The sequence below is a fragment of the Aquarana catesbeiana genome, linkage group LG09 (assembly GCF_042186555.1).
Source record: "Aquarana catesbeiana isolate 2022-GZ linkage group LG09, ASM4218655v1, whole genome shotgun sequence".
NCBI lineage: Eukaryota > Metazoa > Chordata > Amphibia > Anura > Ranidae > Aquarana > Aquarana catesbeiana.
Window position 1 is genome coordinate 182,453,999 of NC_133332.1, and position 17,772 is coordinate 182,471,770.

General features: G+C 42.3%; 1 protein-coding gene across 1 annotated transcript in view; it reads left to right on the plus strand.

Annotated features, from left to right (window-relative positions):
* Positions 1-17,772, plus strand: part of THOC2 (THO complex subunit 2) — a 251,420-nt gene that overhangs the window by 54,050 nt on the left and 179,598 nt on the right. The window contains exons 11-12 of the mRNA XM_073599433.1: positions 1,994-2,166; positions 11,144-11,339. Of these exons, the coding sequence (XP_073455534.1) occupies positions 1,994-2,166; positions 11,144-11,339 (369 nt within the window). The remainder of the gene's footprint in view (positions 1-1,993; positions 2,167-11,143; positions 11,340-17,772) is intronic.

Below are 17,772 nucleotides of genomic sequence, written 5' to 3' on the forward strand. Positions count from 1 at the left end.
ACTCGAGAGGCAGCACAAATGAGTAGAACCAAAATCCTAATTCATATTTTATTGTTGAATGAAGCATAATTTGATTATATGCTCACTGGTAAAATTATTAACTCACAAAGAGAATTCATTATTTCTAAACATGCCAGGGTATTATTTACTACTTACAGTTTTGTAATTTGATGTCTATTTCATTCAATAGAGTAATTTTAAGTAGTTAATTTTTTTTTATGCCTGCATTATTTTTTAAACCTTTTATTATTAAAATCACTCTTGATACTATTTTTTTTTTCCTTTTTACAGTTATCAATAGAAGGTAAAACAAATGTTTTAGCTTAAAAGAAGTCCATAACATCACCAAAAAAACTACCCCCCCCCCACAGTACAAAGTGCGTGTAGTCCTAGTGCATGTTGTCCCATTTTTTGATAGTGCTTTGCATTCAGAGGTTTTCATATGGAAGACTGTAGTAGTTCTTAAAGTGACACTGCCACTAAAATGAAATTAAACAAATGGGTATAAAGCTCTATCAATTTTCATTATCCCTTCTACGTTTGAAGTGGAGTTTCATTGGAGCAAGACATTCTGATGAAGACTGCGAGCAGGCAGATAGGGTTCTTTTATTGCAGAAGAAAGAGTGCAGAGACTGTCTTCGACAATTGAGTCTGCCTGCTTGCAGTTTTTAAAAAAAAGACTTTAGTTCAGCTCTAAGCCCTTGTTCACATGGGAGCGACTTGTCATGCGACAGGTCAAATCGCATGACAAGTAGTACCTTATTGCTGGCAATTGCATTGTTCAAATCAGTGTAATGCTAACTTTGCAGTCACTTTGCATTGATTTGAAAAACTAGTTCTTGTACTACTTTTGGTGATTCACAGTGCAACTGGCATATAAATCTGTGCATGAAGCTGCACAGATGTCTAACAAGTCGCACCTGAAGTCACTGACATGCAGCTTTGAAATTTGTGCGCTTTCAGATGAAGTTACACGATTTCAAAGCCACAGTCAGTGTGAACCCAGGGATAAATGCTGAGCCATTCTGAAGGGCAATGCTCTGACTATACCATGTAGTGTTGGAGCATGCCCTTTTTTTTCCTTTTCCCTAACACATGTTCCTATTATCTGGACTGGTGACTGCCACGAGTGCTGGAGCCTTTGTCCAATCAGAGCGACTCGGCATTCAGTTATAGAGGTAGCAGGGAAAACCGCTGCAAATATTTATTTGATTGCAAATGTGTGAGCAACCATCTTGGAGGTAAATGAGCTTACAGGTAGACAGACCTATTTCATTAAGCAGAGTCATTTGGAGAATTTAACAGAATGTGAGAAGATTCTGTAATGGCTGCTGCAGATGGAAAGACCTTAAAACTAAAATGCACAGAGTTTGGAAACTCTGTAGTCCTAATAAGATATTAGAATAGATATGTGGTATAAGAGGAAACCAATGGGTCATCAAGAACACCTCAAGTTGTCCAAAACTGGTTAAGAATATGTAAAGTCCCTTTCACACTGAGGCGCTTCTAAACTGCCAGTAAAACACTGAGCGCTTTTGAAGAGCTTTCCATTCATTTTAATGGAGAGGGGTGTTTTTTCACTGCCCCAGTGTGAAAGCATTCATTGATTTTAATGGAAATAGGATTTCGTGAGCTTTTCAGGCGCTTTTTTTGGTGTGAAAGTGCCTGAAAAGCGCCTCAGTGTGAAAGGTGGTCTTATGCTTCTGATATTGTTTTTATGCTTTTTTTCATTTCCAAAACTGTGCTCGATCTCCAAATATAAATATTGTTAAGTAATTGGTTAGTGCATTGCTACATAACAGCACCTCATTGAACATATTCTAATGGGGATATTTGTATTATGTTAGCAAGTTTTGGCAGCCCCTTGTGGCTTTTTTAATGAGACCTCGCTTTGAGACCATAAATCTGATCATATCCATAATATGGAATTCATGTACTATAAACTGCTACATACAGTAATAAAATATTTAGTCACTGATATACTTGTTTGCAGGCTACTGACAACCAGAAGCTTGGTTTACTGGAAGCACTACTGAAAATTGGAGACTGGCAGCATGCTCAAAACATAATGGATCAGATGCCCCCTTTTTATGCCACCTCCCATAAATCTATTGCAATAGCACTGTGTCACCTTATTCATATAACTATTGAGCCTCTCTATCGAAGGTAAGTTAAAAATACATTTTTGATAATAGACCAGGGTGTTTTGCACTTTGACATCTCACCTTTAAACAGATATACAGAGTCTGATATGAAGTGTTATTTCTTATATATACCTAGGCAGGAATATCTCTGTAAAAAATGGTGCTTTCTAGGAAAGTGTTAGGTTTTTTTTCTTTTTTTTTTTTTTTTTTTTTTTTTTAGTGCAGCAAATTTTACCACCCTTTTCTAAACTTTTCACAGGTTGTCAAATATTAGTAATGTAGTTGTGATAGCAGCTTCTGGCTGCTGTTGAAGAGCGCAGCCATCTATGGAGTGTTAAAGATAACTTCACATATAGATGATTTGTTTACTTTACATTGGCCTAAACTTGAAGTCTAAAGTCCAGCACGCTTTTGAAATCTGCTGGTTTGTCATGTGTAACCCTTATAACTGTCACTTTTGCTGGACAGCTTCATCTATATGTAAATGTGGATTAAAATATAAAAAAAGGCATGTGAAATAAAACATCCATTTGTGTGCTGAATGCTGTCTTTACAAGTATTAACCATACAGTTGTTAAAATATTACTATATTTTTTCACTATAGTGGTCTTAGGCTCTGTATCTAAAATCCAATTAAAACAAAGATTAATACTTCATATAAAAAGGGCCTCATTAGTACCGGGTCCTCATTAGTCTGTGTAGAGTTTGTTTTGACCTTTCTTTATTTAGTGGTGAGGCACTTCTTTGCAGGATTGCCTTCTGAACACCTGACAGCAGCTACTTGGCTGATCAATGAAAATTGATCCACTGTGGGTTGCGTTTCAGAGCATTGTCTAGTGTGAACCTAGCCTTACTGACCTCTTAAAGGAGAAAATGATTTCATTTTAGGTTCCAAATGATTTTGTTCTTAGTTGGAAAGCATTTCTGGTTTTCTTCTCTCTTATTTTGACTTGTGTTTATTTCCTTTGATCTTCACTTAGTGCACAAAGCAGACCTAAGCAATGTCACATGATTTGGGCTACAATTTGTGACCTTTTCATTTTTTATGGTGTATTTGTGACCTTTTCATTTGTTTATGGTGTAGACAAACATTATGTCCTTGTTTCACTTCAAAGGTTGAACCCTAAGGCTGAATTGACAATACAACGTACAGCTGCTGGAGCACTTTACCACGCTGGCAGCTGTCCATTGCTAGTTGCGGGAGGGAAGTGTGGTGCGCAGTTCAGCACATCACACGGTAAAACCCTCCCCCCCTCCTTTTTTTTTTTTTTTTTTTTTTTTTTTTTTTTACGTTTTATTTTACACAAACTTTATGCGAGTAAAAAACATACTCTTCAATCATGACAATGTGCAGCAGTTTGGATTGGAACGCCTAACTTTACATGTACATGAACTTTAATGGCAATCCAAGTCTTAGTCTGTAGGGTTCAGTATTGACTTGGCCCACTCTTTGCAGCTATAACCATTCCAACTCTTCTGGGAAGGCTGTTCTGTCGGGTTGAGGTCAGAACAGTGCAGGCCAGTCAAGTTCCTCCATCTCAGATTCACTCATCCATGTATTTATGGACTTTGCTGTGTGTACTGGTCCAAATCATTTGGTGGAGGGGGGATTATGGTGTGGGGTTGTTTTCCAGGGGTTGGGCTTGGCCCCTTAGTTCCAGTGAAGGGAATTCTTCAGCATACCCTTACATTTTGGAAAGTTTCCTGCTCCCAACGGTTTGGGGATGACCCCTTCCTGTTCCAATATGAGTGTGCACCAGTGCCCAAAGCAAAGTCCATAAAGACATGGATGAGCCAGTTTGGGGTGTAGGAACTTGACTGGCCTGTACAGAGTCCTGACCACAACCCGATAGAACACCTTTGGGATCAATTAGAGCTGAGACTATGAGCCAGGCCTTTCCGTCCAATATCAGCGCCTGGCCTTACAAATGCGCTTCTGGAAGAATGGTCAAACATTCCCATAGACACACTCCTAAACCTTGTCGAAAGCCTTCCCAGAAGAGTTGAAGCTGTTATAGCTGCGAAGGGTGGGCCAACTCAATATTGAACCCTATGGACTAAGACTGGGATGCCAATAAAGTTAATTTGCGTATAAAGGCAGGTGTCCCAATACTTTTGGTAAATACAGTGTATAGCTGAAAATCCTGATGTACTGATCTCATTTCTCTAGGCCTGAAAACATCAGGACAGTACAAATACCCCCCCAAATGACCTTTTTCTAGAAAGTAGACAGTCCAAGGTATTCGTTAAGGGGCATGGCAAGTTTTTTTTAAAGTGTAATTTTTTTTTTTTTGGTCACAATTTTTGGTAAATTAAAAGAAAATTATTTTTCCCACAATTTTTTAGTTTTACGTACTGGGTTACATTCACAATGCGTGTATAATATAAATATATATATATATATATATATTACACACACAGTGGGATGGAAAGTATTCAGACCCCCTTAAATTTTTCACTTTGTTATATTGCAGCCATTTGCTAAAATCATTTAAGTTCATATTTTTTTCCTCATTAACCACTTGCTTACAGGGCACTTAAACCCCGCTCCTATCCAGACCAATTTTCAGCTTTCAGCGCTGACGCACTTTGAATGACAATTGCGTGGTCATACAACACTGTACCCAAATGAAATTTTTATCATTTTTTAGCACAAATAGATCTTTTTTTGGTGGTATTTGATCACCTCTGCGGTTTTAATTTTTGTTAAAAAAAAATGTAAAAAACTGAATAAAAAAAAAAAATTTTTATTTTTTTATATTTTGTTATAAAAAATTTAAAACGGGTAATTTTTCTCCTTCATTGATGTGCACTGATGGGTGGCAGTGATGGGCAGCACTGGCAGGTGGCACTGATTGGCACTACAGGTGGGCACTGTTAGGTGGCACTTGTTGGCACTGTTAGGTGGCACTTGTGGGCACTGTTAGGTGGCACTTTTAGTGGGCACTGATGAGGCAGATGTGCCTCTTCCACTTCGGGACCGATGTCCCTGACATGTGAGCCGGTGATCGGCTTTTTTTTCTACTCGCGCTGTCAGCGTGAGTAAAAAAAAAAAAAAAAAACGATTAACCGATCTTTTGTTTACATCATGTGATCAGCTGTCATTGGCTGACAGCTGATCTCATGGTAAGGGGCCGGGAACGGCCCCTTACACGGATCGGTGTTCAGCCGAGTCTCAGTGACTCGGTGATCACAGCGCGCCCGGCGCGCGCCCTGCCCATAGCGCAGATGTCTAGTGGTTAATGTACGCACAGCACCCTATATTGACAGAAAAACACAGAATTGTTGACATTTTTGTAGATTTATTAAAAAAGAAAAACCGAAATATCACATGGTCCTAAGTATTCAGACCCTTTGCTGTGACACTCATATATTTAACTCAGGTGCTGTCCATTTCTTCTGATCATCCTTGAGATGGTTCTACACCTTCATTTGCGTCCAGCTGTGTTTTGATTATTCTGATTGGACTTGATTAGGAAAGCCACACACCTGTCTATATAAGACCTTACAGCTCACAGTGCATGTCAGAGCAAATGAGAATCATGAGGTCAGAGGAACTGCCTGAAGAGCTCAGAGACAGAATTGTGGCAAGGCACAGAACTGGCCAAGGTTACAAAAAAATTTCTGCTGCACTTAAGGTTCCTAAGAACACAGTGGCCTCCATAATCCTTAAACGGAAGATGTTTGGGATGACCAGAACCCTTCCTAGAGCTGGCCGTCCGGCCAAACTGAGCTATCGGGGAGAAGAGCCTTGGTGAGAGAGGTAAAGAAGAACCCAAAGATCACTGTGGTTGAGCTCCAGAGATGCAGTCGGGAGATGGGAGAAAGTTGTAGAAATTCAACCATCACTGCAGCCCTCCACCAGTCGGGGCTTTATGGCAGAGTGGCCCGACGGAAGCCTCTCCTCAGTGCAAGACACATGAAAGCCTGCATGGAGTTTGCTAAAAAAAAAAAAAAAAAAAAAAAAACACCTGAAGGACTCCAAGATGGTGAGAAATAAGAATCTCTGGTCTGATGAGACCAAGATAGAACTTAATTCTAAGCGGTATGTGTGGAGAAAACCAGGCACTGCTCATCACCTGTCCAATACAGTCCCAACAGTGAAGCATGGTGGTGGCAGCATCATGCTGTGGGGGTGTTTTTCAGCTGCAGGGACAGGATGACTGGTTGCAATCGAGGGAAAGATGAATGCGGCCAACTGCAGGGATATCCTGGATGAAAATCTTCTCCAGAGTGCTCAGGACCTCAGACTGGGCTGAAGGTTTACCTTCCAACAAGATAATGACCCTAAGCACACAGCTAAAATAACAAAGAAGTGGCTTCACAACAACTCCGTGACTGTTCTTGAATGGCCCAGCCAGAGCCCTGACTTAAACCCAATTGAGAATCTCTGGAGAGACCTAAAAATGGCTGTCCACCAATGTTTACCATCCAACCTGACAGAACTGGAGAGGATCTGCAAGGAGGAATGGCAGAGGATCCCCAAATCCAGGTGTGAAAAACTTGTTGCATCTTTACCAAAACGACTCATGGCTGTATTAGATCAAAAGGGTGCTTCTACTAAATATTGCGCAAAGGACCATGTGATATTTCAGTTTTTTTCTTATTTAATAAATATGCAAAAATGTCAATAGTTCTGTGTTTTTCTGTCAATATGGGGTGCTGTGTGTACATTAATGAGGAAAAAGAATGAACCTAAGTGATTTTAGCAAATGGCTGCAATATAACAAAGAGTGAAAAATTTAAGGGGGTCTGAAGTGTGTGTGTGTGTGTGTGTATGTGTATATATATATATATATATATATATATATATATATATATATATATATATATATATATATATATATATATATATATATATATATATATATATATATATATATATTATTATAATATAATCAGTTTCTCACAAAAGTGAGTACAAATTGGGCCCATTTAGCCATTTTCCCTCCACGGTGTCATGTGAGTCGTTAGTGTTACAAGGTCTCAGGTGTAAATGGGGAGCGGGGGGGTTAAATTTGGTGTTATCACTCTCACTTCCTCATACTGGTTACTGGAAGTTGAACTTGGCACCTCATGACAAAGAAATCTCTGAGGATCTGAAAAAAAGAATTGTTGCTCTACATAAAGATGGCATAGGCTATAAGAAGATTTGCAAGACCCTGAAACTGAGCTGCAGCATCGTGGCCAAGACCATACAGCGGTTTAACAGGACAGGTTCCACTCAGAACAGGCCTGACCGTGGTCACCAAAGAAGTTGAGTGCCCATGCTCAGCGTCATATCCAGAGGTTGTCTTTTGGGGCAATAGATGTATGAGTGCTGCCAGCATTGCTGCAGAGGTTGAAGGGTGGGTGGGTGGGGTCAGCCTGTCCGTGCTCAGATAATACGCCGCACACTGCATCAAATTGGTCTGCATGCCTGTCATCCCAGAAGGAAACCTCTTCTACAGATGATGCACAAGAGAGCCCGCAAACAAGCATGGTGGTGGCAGTCTCATGGTCTGGGACTGCATGAGTGCTGCCGGCACTGGGGAGCTACAGTTCATTGAGGGAACCATGAATGCCAACATATACTGTGACCTACTGAAGCAGAGTATCATCCCCTCCCTTTAGAGACTGGGCCACAGGGCAGTATTGCAACATAATAATGATCCCAAACGCACCTCCAACTCAACCACTGCCTTGCTAAAGAAGCTGAAAGTAAAGGTGATGGCCTGGCCAAGCATGTCTCCAGACCTAAACCCTATTGAGCATCTGTGGGGCATCCTCAAATGGAAGGTGGAGGAGCGCAAGGTCTCTAACATCCAACAGCTCCGTGATGTCGTCATGGAGGAGTGGAAGAGGACTCCAGTGGCAACCTATGAAGCTCTGGTGAACTCCATGCTCAAGAAGGTTAGGGCAGTGCTGGAAAATAATGGTGACCACACAAAATATTGACACTTTGGGCCCGATTTGGACATTTTCACTCAGTGGTGTACTCACTTTTGTTGCCAGCGGTTTAGACATTAATGGCTGTGTATTGTTATTTTGAGAGGACAGCAAATTTACACTGCTGTACAAGCTGTGTAACTACTTTACATTGTAGCAAAGTGTCATTTCTTCAGTGTTGTCACATGAAAAGATATAATAAAATTACAAAAATGTGAGGAGTGTACTCACTTTTCTGAGATACTATATATATTAGTCAATATAAAAAAATCTGCACACCCTTGAGACAAATCATATCAGAACTTTTCCAACCTTTTTAATGTGACCTGTAAACTACAACTCAATTGAAAAACAAACCAAATTTTTTAGGGGGTTGGCAGAATAAATAAAATAATGTAGTTGCATAAGTGTGTAACCCTCTTATAACTAGGGATGTAGCTGTGTTCAGAATTAAGCAATCACATTTAAACTAGTGTTAAATAGGAGTCAGTACACACCTGCCATCATTTAAAGTGCCTCTGATTAACCCCAAATAAAGTTCAGCTGTTCTAGTAGGTTTTTCCTGACAGTTTCTTAGTAGGATCTTAGTCGCATCCTACAGCAAAAGCCATGGTCTGCAGAGAGCTGCCAAAGCATCAGCGGAATCTCATTGTTAAAATATATCTGTCAGGAGAAGGGTACAAAAGAATTTCCAAGGCATTAGATATACCATGGAACACAGTCAACATCTAGTGGAGAAAATATGGCACAACAGTGACATTACCAAGAACTGAACGTCTCTACAAAATTTATGAGAAGAAAACTGGTCAGAGAGGCTGCCAAGAGGCCTACAGCAACATTAAAGGAGAAGTCCGACCTGAGCTTTTTAGGTTAGGCTTCTCCTAAGGGTCACAGGAGTACAATTCGTTTTGCACTCCTGTGACCCGTTGTTAAGTGGAGAGTGGTCTGAAGTCAGCTCTCTGCTGACGTCACTGCAATCAGTCGAGGCTGCACGTCATCCCGACTTAGGAAGTCTGGATCCGCCAGCTGCCTTGACTGATGGCAGTCTCTGCGAGCCGCTGAGACGGTCGCTCCTCGCCCCTCCACAGCTCAGTGCTCCAATGAGCATGAAGAAGCAGAGCAGGAGAGATGCTGACTGACAGTCAGCAATTCGCTGCTCGGTGGTGAGAGAACCGAGCCATCGCAGTGTTCCGTGGTTCGGCTCCCAGTGCAGAGACGCCGGGCGGCAGATGCAGCATCGGTCTGATGCTGCATCCACCTAGGTTAGGCAAGTATGCATCTCAAAAGACAAACAAAAAAACCCATTCTTCTCTTTTTAAAGGAGCTGCAGGAATGTCTGGCAAGTACTGGCTGTGTGGTGACAACAGTCTCCCGTATTCTTTATATGTATGGGCTATAGGGTAGAGTGGCAAGACAGAAGCCTTTTCTTGCCAAGAAAAACATCCAAGCCCGGCTAAATTTTGCAAAAACAAATTCAAAGTCTCCCAAAAGCATGTGAGAAAATTTGTTATGGTCTGAAGAAACCAAAGTTGAGCTTTTTGGCCATAATTCCAAAAGTTATGTTTGGTGCAAAAACGCTGCACATCACCAAAAGAACAACATACCCACAGTGAAGCGTGGTGGTGGCAGCATCATGCTTTGGGGCTGTTTTTCTTCAGCTGGAACAGGGGCCTTAGTCAAGGTAGAGGAAATTTTGAACAGTTCCAAATACCCAGTCAATTTTGGCACAAAACCTTCAGGATTCTGCTAGAAAGCTGAACATGAAGAGGAACTTCATCTTTCAGCATGACAACGACCCAAAGCGTACATACAAATCAAAAGGAATGACTTCACCAGAAGATCATTTAAAGTTTTGGAATGGCCCAGCCAGAGCCTAGACCTGGATCTGATTGATAATCTGTGGGGTGTCCTGAAGAGGGCTGTACACAGGAGATGCCCTCGCAATCTGACAGATTTGGAGTGTTTTTGCAAAGAAGAGTGGGAATATATTGCCAATTCAAGATGTGCCGTGGTGATAGACTCATACCCAAAAAGACTGAGTGCTGTAATAAAATCAAAAGGTGCTTCAACAAATTATTAATTTAAGGGTGTGCACACTTATGCAACCATATTATTTTAGTTTATTTTTTTTTACTTGCCTCCAGCTAAAAGATTTCAGTGCCCACAGCGCAGATCTGTGCCCATTCATGTCTCATCCGTGCTTCATACATGCCTCATGCTCAGCCATGCCTCATACATCTCCACTCTTGCCACGTCTGTGCCCATCCGTGCCTCATCCTGACGGTTTTCACTGCATGTTGGGCCTCTGTATGTGGCCAGGCTGTGTAAAAGTCTCACACCTGTGGTATTGTCATACTCAGGAGGAGTAGCAGAATGTATTTTGGGGTGTAATTTTTGCTATGTACATGCTGTGTGTTTTAAAAAACGCATTTTATACGATATTTCTTTTTCTTTTTCTTTCCACCTTTTCCAAAAACTTGTGGAAAAAAATGACATGTTCAAAAGACTAATTTTTAATTTATAGTGCAAAAAATAAACCCAGTGGTTATTAAATACCACCAAAAGAAAGCTCTATTTGGGAAAAAAAGGACGTCAGTTTTGTTTGGGAACCAAGTCGCGCAACCTATTTGTGTGGAAAAAAAAAGACAAAAATTTCATATGGCTACAGTGTTGCATGACTGAGTAATTGTCATTCAAAATGTGAGAGCACTGAAACCTACACATTGGCCTGGTTAGAAAGGTGATATAAGTGCCCAGTGGACAAGTGGTTAAAAATAATTGGGAACATAGTGAGCCAACTGTTGGAATAAAGGCCATTTTTTTTAACCATTTTACCCATATTTGCTAAAGGTGAATTCCACTTAGCAGAGTTGACGTGATTAGGATGTGGCAAGACTAAGTTTTATTTTAAAATATGCCGCTAACTTGACTTTTATGGCTCTAAGCCATGTTCTTCCAGGTCATAAGCAATATTTTTTTTTTAATGGTTTTTGGTACTCTCAAATGCACACAAATAAATAAACCAAACGAAATGGCCTTGTTTGTAACAAGCTTATGCCTTTGTTTTCTAGGGTGGGAGTGCCGAAAGGTGCCAAGGGATCTCGGGTGTCCCCTTTGCACAGTCCAAAAGCACCAAAACCAGTAGAGTGCTTTGAGGATTTAAGAAGGGATGTATTCAACATGCTCTGTTTTCTTGGCCCACATCTATCACATGATCCTATTTTGCTGGCCAAAATTGTTAGACTGGGCAAAGCTTTAATGAAAGAGGTTTGTATTTTTATTTTTTTCTTTCTTTCACTATTCTTGTAGAGCATAAAAATTGACGTCTTTGGTGTCTTTTATAGATTATCTGTTACAGTAAGCACATATGCACAGACACTTAAACATACCCCCTGTTCCCAGTGTGCCTAATGCTGAGATATTGAGATATGCTTCTTCAGTAGGATTTGTGATAGGGTTGTCCCGATACCACTTTTTTAGGACCGAGTACAAGTACTGATACTTTTTTTTTTTTTTAATGTCACGTGACAGTTTTTTTTTTTTTTTTGCTATTTTTGGAGGGGGGGGGGGGGGTGAACGTTGTATGTGTGTGTGTGTGTGTGTTTTTTTTTTTTTTTTTTTTTACAATATTTTTTTATTGTGTTTTTTTTTTTTTTAATCAGCCCTTTTGGGGGGCTTTGGTGACATATCAGGGGTCTTAACAGACCTCTGATATCTCCCCCTTGAGACAGAGAAAGAGACAGAGGATAGAGATTCCCCAGTCCCTTTCTCTGCAGCCTCAGTTGCACTGAGAATGAATGGAGAGAAGTCAGCGGCTTCTCTCCATTCATAAACTGACACATCGTAATCACAGGAGATTACAATGTTTCAGTTATGTGAATGGACAGAGTCAGCTGACTCTAGCCATACACAAAGGAAGGAGGAGGGGGACGGAGGAACTGAGGGGGAGAAAGGAGGGGACAGATAAGGAGAGAGGAATGCAGGGGACAGCGGAGAGGCACGGGGGCACGGAGGAGGATGCAGTGACAGTCAGCTGTGAGCGATCACCGCTGTATGTCACTAAAGCTGGTGAAAGCCTCTGGGGGAGAATCTTGTAACTCCCCCACGCGCCGATCACAGCTGTCCTCTAGGTATCGGGGGAAGCATCGGGAGCATTTGCCCGAGTACAAGTACTTGGGCAAATGCTCGGTATCGGTGCCGATACCGATACTAGTATCGGGACAACCCTAATTTGTGATGTCTTGTTCCATCTGTTCAGTGGTTCATTGCACTGTATTGTTAATGACTTTCATGTGGCTGACGAGGGAGTTCTTCCTGCAATGCTGAAGCGCTCTTTATTAGAGCAATTCTTGTTTCGGCTTCTGATGGTTACTAGAATATTTTCACAATCCTATTTTTTAGATTAGCTGTGAACTTCATTGTTGGGTAGTTGACTTTTTTAAAAAAAATGGTTTTCTATGTTTGTTCTTGATAAGATTTAATTTACACCAAGCTTTGATTTTTAAAATTATTGCTGTTTTAGTAACCCTAGCAAAGAAGCCCACTTAAATTCTTAAAGCGACCCTTGCCTTTGCTCTGCAAGGAATAAGTAAAAGGGTCACTTAACTGCATGGGCAATGAAAAGATTAATGGAAAGTCAATATCCTTATTGTACGATACTGGACACAGGAAACATGTAATACACCATGGGATATAGCTCCGTACCTTCAGGTGATTTTGACCCTGGCAAGCTTTTGAGGACACACCTCCGAGGGTGCCTCCCCTACAACCCTATCCCACTCTGAGTCCTCAGCTAGTGTCTGTAGGTGATGGACCTCTTTTTCTTTCCAGAGAAACCTACTTTACTGCTTTTTATTTTCTTTGAAGAATTCTTTAGGAAAACAAAAAATCAACCTCACTGTCAAGAGAAGCCGTGTATCCGGATCAGCGCAACCTCTACCTGGACCCCGCACTGTGGAGACAGCCTGTACTGTTGCTTCGAGCACCAAATCTTGTTTTGGGAGCTTACCATGCACTGGGTGCAGAATGGGGGGGTATACCCACCATGATGGGCACAAGATTGACTTTAGTTACAGTCCAGCATCGTGAACAGGTTACACAGGGTCATCCTGTGAATTTTTAAACCTGGGCTATGTGAGAAATGTATTTCCTTTACAGTTTAAATTTTTTATTTTTTTTTTTTTTTGATGCTTCACTGATGCTTTTTTTTTTAAACTTTAATGAAGCTTGGCAGATGACCTGTGTGTCTTGTAAAGCATTCCTTTTTTACAAAGAGAATGATGACTGGATTACTCCTAAAAGGATTTTCTCTTCCCAAAAATCTTTTCTGAACTCCAGCATCCAGTTGAAAAAGAGTAGGTTATTTCTGTGGTTGATGCTGTTTTTGTGTTAAACATCTCTGTACCCACTGAAGAGATTCCGTCTTTTAAAGAATCTGTGGACAGAAACGTTGAGACACTCTTGAAAGTTCTCTTTAACCTGCCCAGCCCTGTAATTGTCTCCTGCTGCTGTTTCGGTCTGTCAAACTGCAGCTAACTGGACCATGACTATGAAGAACCAACATGATTCTGTATTTCAGGATCGCAGAGCAAATACAGCAGCTTCCCTCTGCTCTTCTTGCAGAACCTGCCTGTAACAGACTCCTCGCACATATGTCATTTTAAGGAAGACACCTATTTGGTGAGGCACTTCACCATTTCATTAATGGGTGACTCCACTGTTGTAGGGGAAAAAAAATAGAAAATGAATATAGCGTATACAATTTCAAGTCCTAGTCCTATTTTGATTGCATGTTAAAAATTACTTTTTATTTTCAATCTGCATTGTCGTAACGCTCTGTAAAATGCAATATGACTATCTGGAGGATTTCTGTACACAAATGGTGAAGATTTGGTGGTACAGAACGCCCCTCAGATATGTAATTTCCTGATTGTACGATTTGGCTTACTAATTTTCCCAGAAGTCTGCACTAAGATACAAATCGGATCTTGAACATCCCCTGCAACAAAAATGTTTGGACGACCATCTCCTGAAGAATTCATCCCCTTGCAACTCTTTGTGAATGTCCCAAAAGACAATTTAGCTGCTTCAGCCCTTTGGCTGGTTGATCAGCTTAAAAAAAAAAAATGCTTTACATCCTTCCATGCACCTAGATTATCTGGGTCTAATTCTAGATGAATCTTGGGCAACAATCTATCTTGCAAAATGGGAACTTCCTTCTTTAAGGCTTAATGTACACGGGACGTTTTTACAACCTCTCCTGAACGATTTAACTTGACAGATAGTAACCCACGTTTAAAACGTCAGTTTTTCCGTGTTTACATGCCGCGTTTGCATTTTTAGAAGTTTTTGAAAGATTTTTTTTTTCAAAATAGCCAAAAATGAAAAACGCCTGTAAACGAAACGCGGCTAAATGTGAGTTGCCGCGTTTAGCCGCGTTTGGCATCTGAAACGTCGGAAACTTTGGCGTCTGAACTCATTTTTTTGCCTCCAAAGAAAAGCCTACAAACGCAACTGCCTAAAAAAACGACATTAAACTAACCTGTGTACATGTACACATAAAATAACATTGGATGAGTTCAGGGGCAGTTGAAAAAAGCATCCAACTGCCTCTGAACGTCCGTTTACCAGCAGCAGTGTACATGAGGCCTAAGAGCACATACGAAGCAACTGAGATTCAAGAGATAACTCACACTGAGAATTAGGGATGCACCGAAATTTCTGCTGAAACATATCGGCCGAAAAGGAAATCTCGCCGAAAACGGGGGCAGGGCCTGGGCGGGGCCGCGTCCCTGGTGCTGCCCATTACGGGGGTGTCCTTCTTGCGCGGCGCGCCGCAGTCCTCTCCTCTTCTCCTCCCCTCCCTCCCTCCCTCTCTCCCTCCTCCCCTCCCTCCCTCTCTCCCTCCTCCCCTCCCCTCTCTCCCTCCTCCCCTCCCCTCTCTCCCTCCTCCCCTCCCCTCTCTCCCTCCTCCCCTCCCCTCTCTCCCTCCTCCCCTCCCCTCTCTCCCTCCTCCCCTCCCCTCTCTCCCTCCTCGCCGCGATCTCCGTGTGTCACGGAGCTTAACTACACAGACCGCAGTAACAATGTCCCGCCTCCTGTGACAGACGCCACACTGATCCAGTGGTGGGACATTGAATCAGTGTGACGTGATTACAGGAGGTGGGACATTGTTACTGCAACCCAGGCAATTCAAATGCAGCTCCGTGACACATGGAGATCGCCGCTCTGATTCGGGAACTGGCAGGCTACATGATGGGCACTGGCAAGCTGCAAGATGGGCACAGGTGAGACTGCATCTTATAGGCTCAGGCAGGCTGCATCTTATGGGCACACGTGGGCTGCATCTGAGGGGCAAACTTGGGCTGCATCTGAGGGGCAAACGCGGGCTGCATGACGGGCACTGGTGAGGCTGCATTGATCTCTTGTACCAGGTCCGCAGTCTCTGATCATCTCCTGTACCAGGTCCGCAGTCTCTGACCATCTCCTGTACCAGGTCCCCAGTCTCTGACCATCTCCTGTGCCACGTCCCCAGTCTCTGACCATCTCCTGTACCACGTCCCCAGTCTCTGACCATCTCCTGTACCATGTCCCCAGTGCTCTATTAAGGCCCTCTATTCCACTCTGCTTCAGTCTCAGATGGTCTGAGTCTGTGTTTCCTTCTTTTCTGAAGGCAAGGAAACCAACCTCCAGGAAGACCTATTATCATACGTGGAAATTAGGGCTAAAACAACTAATCGATTCTGAAATTAATCGATAACTGTTTTCATAATCGGTTAATTAGCCAGTAACATAACGGGGTTACAAAAACTAAAATGAGCACTTTATAGTACAAAAAGAGCAAATGATTGCTACTGTAACTATGCTTTTTCTTCAGGTGCTGGACACTGGCACACCCTAAACAGGAAGTTGCCTCCCTATATAACCCCTCCCACTACTGGGAGTATCTCAGTTTTTTCGCCAATGTCTAACGTGTTGGCCACAAGTGAAGATGTGCTGTGCTCCTCTGGAGCAATCCTTGCTTGGGGCTAGCTATGCAGCCGGATCCATTCAAAGTGTCTTTTAGATCGAATTGAATGGTACCCGGGCCTTGTATGAAGAAACGAAGTTTTGCCTGTAACACTTCTCTTTTTAGAGAGCTGGACCCCGGGATCCAGTACTTTTGGTATTAAGGGCATAAAGTTTTGCTGGCAGGGTGCTTTTTACAGGTCCTGGATTGTGGGTTCCCCGGTTCCTGAAGGTTTGTTAACGCAACCCACCATGAAGTGTGAAGATTGGGTCTGTTGGTTTTACCACAGAAAACTCTGCGGCGGGAAAGGTAAGTGGAGTTTTTTCTAAAGACCTTTTAAATTTTTCTTATGAAATGTCTCTTTTAAAGTAAATGTTGTCATGCCTAAGTGTCACCACTGGGGGGCTGTATGGAGCACGTACCTTTTCATGCTTAGCTGAGTCACGCTGTGTCACAGAAGCAGCAGACTTTTTTTTCCTCCGGCTAGCAGGCAGACCTCCGGTTAGTTTGGGGGGTTTTGCTTTCTCCAAACACCCCCACCTGAGCTGAACTCTTCCCCTCTTCAAGAGGCTGAGCATAAGGGAGAACTAAAACGATCGGCAATGCTGTTTTCTCTCACCGCCCCTACACGGCGGTGGTTTCCAGGTCTCCTCCACACCATCCCTCCCTCACTCAGCCGATCCAGTCGGATCAGAGGCCCGTGCTTGCGCGGGAAAACTTTTTTTTTTTAAAACGAAAGGAGGGGGGCATGATGTGACTGTGGGGGCGGGGCTTGGCACGGCGTTGGAGTCCTCCAATGCGGGAGTGTGTTTTTTTTTTTTTTTGTTAAAAAAAAAGAAAAAACTCCATTTATGCTGGCTGCAAAAGTGTCGGAGAGACATAAGAGCAAAGAAAAGCATGAAAGACTTTTTGGTGATACAGGCATTTCCTATTTGACACATTGACTATTTGCATTAGGCTGAGCATTAACAGCAGCGGCTGTGGATGGACTATTGCTCAAGCAGTGGATGCGATTTCTTCTGGTAGTACCTCTACTTTGTGCATCTCGCTATGGTCAGAAGGGGGGGTTGAAACACACCCAAAAAAGAGCTAAAAGGGTCTCCCTCAAGCTCTGGAAAGCCTACTCATCTCTAGAAATGGCATCCTCCCCTGAGAGGGGGTGGCTGGTGCTGGTCAGAGTGAGCATCAGGGCCATGAAATGTCTGCAACTGTTTTTAACACCGCATCCCCTGTTTATTTTATGATATTTAAAAAAAAAAAAATTTGCGACCTTTAATCGCATCCCAGTGTGGGTCAAAATGCGACCGGTTCTCTTCCATTACCCAGGACCCTCAAACTGAGAAACTAGGGGCAGGAGAAGGCCAATTTCCTCAGGGGACCGTGGATGAGACTGATGACTCCTCTTCTGAGGAGTCATTCGGCTGTTCCAATCTTAAGATTGATGGTGCAATTTCTTGCTGAATGATCGCTCCACATTTATGTACCCTTAACTGAGTGTTTGGGTTCACTAAAGCCTCCTCAAGCTGTGCATGCCTTTTCCTGTCCATTCATTGCTAGAAAAACTTTTTTGTATCTGAGAGGATCACCCAAATAAGCATTATTTTCCCTCCGAAAAAGTTTTCACACTTTATCCTATGGTGGAGGAAATTCACTAAGTAAGGTATACTAGCAATTAACGCTGCTATATCCTCT